The 3,374-nt window shown below is 47.3% G+C and overlaps 1 protein-coding gene across 1 annotated transcript in view; it reads left to right on the plus strand.

Annotated features, from left to right (window-relative positions):
* Positions 1 to 4: 4 nt before the first annotated feature.
* The window catches only part of LOC103769131 (gamma-glutamyltransferase 5-like), a gene marked incomplete at its 5' end in the record, with an annotated part of 17,186 nt that continues 13,816 nt past the window's right edge, over positions 5 to 3,374 (plus strand). The window contains one exon of the mRNA XM_008936305.1: positions 5 to 99. Coding sequence (XP_008934553.1) covers positions 5 to 99 — 95 coding nt within the window. The remainder of the gene's footprint in view (positions 100 to 3,374) is intronic.

The raw sequence follows: 3,374 nt of genomic DNA on the forward strand, positions 1-3,374 counted from the left end.
AGTGCTTGTGGTCACCCTGACTCAGCCCAGGTGTGGTCCCGAGCGCTACCTGCACGGCGCCGTGGCTGCCGACACCGAGACCTGCTCCGTCATCGGCCGGTACGTGCACGGAGCTCTGGGGGCTTCAGGGGGATTGGGGCTGCCCGGGGAGGACGTGTCCTGGCCCGGGGGGCCAGCTGGGTCTGTTCCCTGGCCCCGCTTCTGGGGCTGAGCAGGGTGCTCAGCCGCCCCGGGTGCCCTCCACCGGCGGCGGGGCAGCTCGGGGAGCAGATGCAGCTCTGCCCCTGCGTCTCATGCTCATTTTCGTTACCCAATGCCACAAAAATTTGCAGCTCCGCAAACCCACGGCCTTTCGGAAGGTACAAATATTTACAGTGTACAGATGAGACTGTTTTCAAGTGGGGAAGCAGGAAATTAACTTTCCTTCGTGGTGGTCAGTCTGTCACATAAGTGGCTTAGAAATAAAGAAAGAAGTGAGAGGATATGCAGAGAGCTGGAGCTGGGCTTCAGCAGAGGCAAGGAAGGCAGGGTGCTGGGCATTCCAGCTTTTAGGACAGGGTTTCTGGACTGAAGCCTGAAGCAGGTGTGTCTCTAGATCAAGAAAGACACTGTACTGGAAAGCAAAGAGCAGATTTAACTGAAATTCAGCCAAGACGGTGTAAGTACAAAAGGCATGTGTCACTTGGAAAGACAGATGTAGGTTTAAAAACTTTTCTCGCTCCCCAGGCTATAGCACTTCTGTTTGTGCAACAATTTCTCTCTCAAGAAATTCGACTTTTGTTATTATTTTACTGTTGCTGTTACTTCAATTCTTAAATACTGGTATACATGAAAGTAGAAAGAGGGAACTTGCCAAGCTACGCGTGATGCTGAGTGCCGCAGCGATGGGTGCTGGAGCTGTGTGCTCTGCCCTGTGGCTGGAGGAGGGAGATAAGATGTGGAGCCTTCACCATGTGCCTGCCGTGTCACACGTGAGGTTCTTGCATCAACGTGCTGGCACAGCATCTGTGAACAGCTGGGGAAGGTGTGTTGTGGCTGCACATGGGTCAGGGCATGAGATGGGGTTTTTTATGCTAAGCTACAGGTTAGTTTTCAAAGGGCACAAGAATTATCTTTTAAAATGGGTATTAATGGAAGCAGAGCAAAATACCTTATTGGATTACCCAAAATATCTGCTGGGAAAAACCACAGCACTTGTTTGCAGCTGTTGTAATTTTTAACTTGAAGTAGTGTAGAATCAGCTGGAAGGTGCTGACATGAGAGACACAGAAATCTGTGGTCAGGCTGACAGCTGAGAAGCTTTGGCTAGCAGGCTACTGCTGGTGGGCTGTCATCTGTTTCCTTCCCTTCTCTGCAAGAAGCTCCACCTGTTTCCATAGCCCCAACCCTTTCTGTACCTGTGCCTCCAGTGCACTTGCTGACAAGATCTATGATGTCCTTCCAGTCTGACAGACCACCTTAGATATCCTACACATAGGTTGCCAATGGCCCTCACAAATTTCTGCCCTTGCTCCAACTTCCCATCACTCATCCTTCCCCTTTTTCCCAGTGTGTGGCATCTGCACATCACATTCTGCTGCTCCAAATATATCAGCTCTGCTCCCCAGCCCTGCCAAGCGCCTAGATCTCCCCAGCCAAGACTTGCCCTCTTTCACCCTGGCTCTACACCACTCACCCTCTTCCCCGCGCTTAGTTTTACTCCCTCACTGCTGCATGATGTCTGCTTGCTTTTCCTGTTATCTTTTGCCTCCAGCCATTCTTGGAACTTTCATGCTCATTTCCTGCGGTCCTTGTACTTGGAGTGAACCAAGCTCCTGTGGGTGTTCTCCCAGCTTGAGCTATCTGCTGTCTCTTCTTGCAATGAGCGATCTGCTGTCTCTTCTTGCAATGAGCTGTCTGCTATCTGTTCTTGCAGTAGGTCACAATGAAAGAAGCACTGCTTATAAAACTGTTCCTCTGCAACAGAGCTTGTGGTCGGAAACTTTGTATGATGTTTACCTCTTTTCTTTTTCATTGTTGCATTTCTCTCTTTGTCCCCTCTGGCCCAGAGTGATAGCTTGTAAGGAAGGAACATTTTTTTCTTTGGAGGAAGCTTAGTGCATGATCTTGTACTTCATGGGTCCAGCAATCTGTGCTGCTCAGGGAACATCTCACACTGACCTCCTGTGTGACTCTGCAGGGTGAGGGCTTCTCTGAGCCTGACCCCGAGGTCTCGATGGGAGCACCAGGCACTTGGGAGCATACAGCAGCCTCCTGCCTAATCTTTGCCAAACAAGATTTTAGCATCACATGGGAATTTTGTCACAGCAGTAGCAATAAAATCCAATACCTCAAAGCAGTCTTAGCCATTAGGCCCTGCTGTCCCCACTTGCTAGCTACCACTTAATTTGCCACTTCAGCAACAAAGCAAGAGTTGGGCAGAACCAATCATCCCGTGATGCACAACCCCAGCTCCTTTCCAGACATTGCCCAGCCAGTCAACTGAGTGCCTTTGAGATTACATTGCTGTTGACTTCTGCTGTTCAAAAATAATCAAACTCAACTGCTTGAGACTTAGGAGAGAGCAAACAAGAAGAAATAATTAATCTTGCGGTTTTGTTTTTCTTGCTAAGTACTGTATTTGTCTTCACTCTTTTTCTGCACTTATGCAAATATCCACAAGTTTTTACACTAGCTGTTTGGAATTGGTATATTGTATATTGGTATATTGTAAGGAGTTGAGGAGTTAGGTGCCATAGCTGTGACCAGGTGCAGTTTTTTTTTCGAGGAAGATGTGCTTAGCCTCTGCAGTTCAGGGTTGGAACAGGCTCATTTCCACTATCATTGCTTAGAAATCACTAGAGAATTAATCTACCCAAACTGGTTCATCCACTGATGACCACACACATATACATCTTTTATACATACAAATAAATTTTTAAAATAACATGATCAATATGATAATTTATAACGATCAGTTCTACCATTTTTTTTTCCCCCAAAGCAAACAGCTTGGCCAAATTAGAGTGAATTGTTTGAACCGGAGGCAGACTACATCTCTGGCTTTGTACTCGCATGCTGCAGAGCCTCCTAACAAACAGATGTTGAAAACAAATAGGTGTTTAAAACAAGTAAAACAAGGTAAACCACCAAATTTCATTGATCTAATTGTTTGTTCATTGCTGAATGCTTTTAGTGGAAACATACAAAAAAGGAAAAGAGCAATGTCCAGCACAATGGAGGGAAAAAAGTTAGGCTTTGAGGCTCCGGTATGGCAAAGCTACAATCAAATGGAAACCACATGTTGTAATGGAACCTGTCAGCCTGCCTGCCCACCCCACTGGGGAGAGCAGGAGGCGTTGCAACCAGCCCTAAAGGCACACCACGGAGAGGTT

This window comes from Merops nubicus, unplaced genomic scaffold (assembly GCF_000691845.1).
Source record: "Merops nubicus isolate BGI_N331 unplaced genomic scaffold, ASM69184v1 scaffold23922, whole genome shotgun sequence".
NCBI lineage: Eukaryota > Metazoa > Chordata > Aves > Coraciiformes > Meropidae > Merops > Merops nubicus.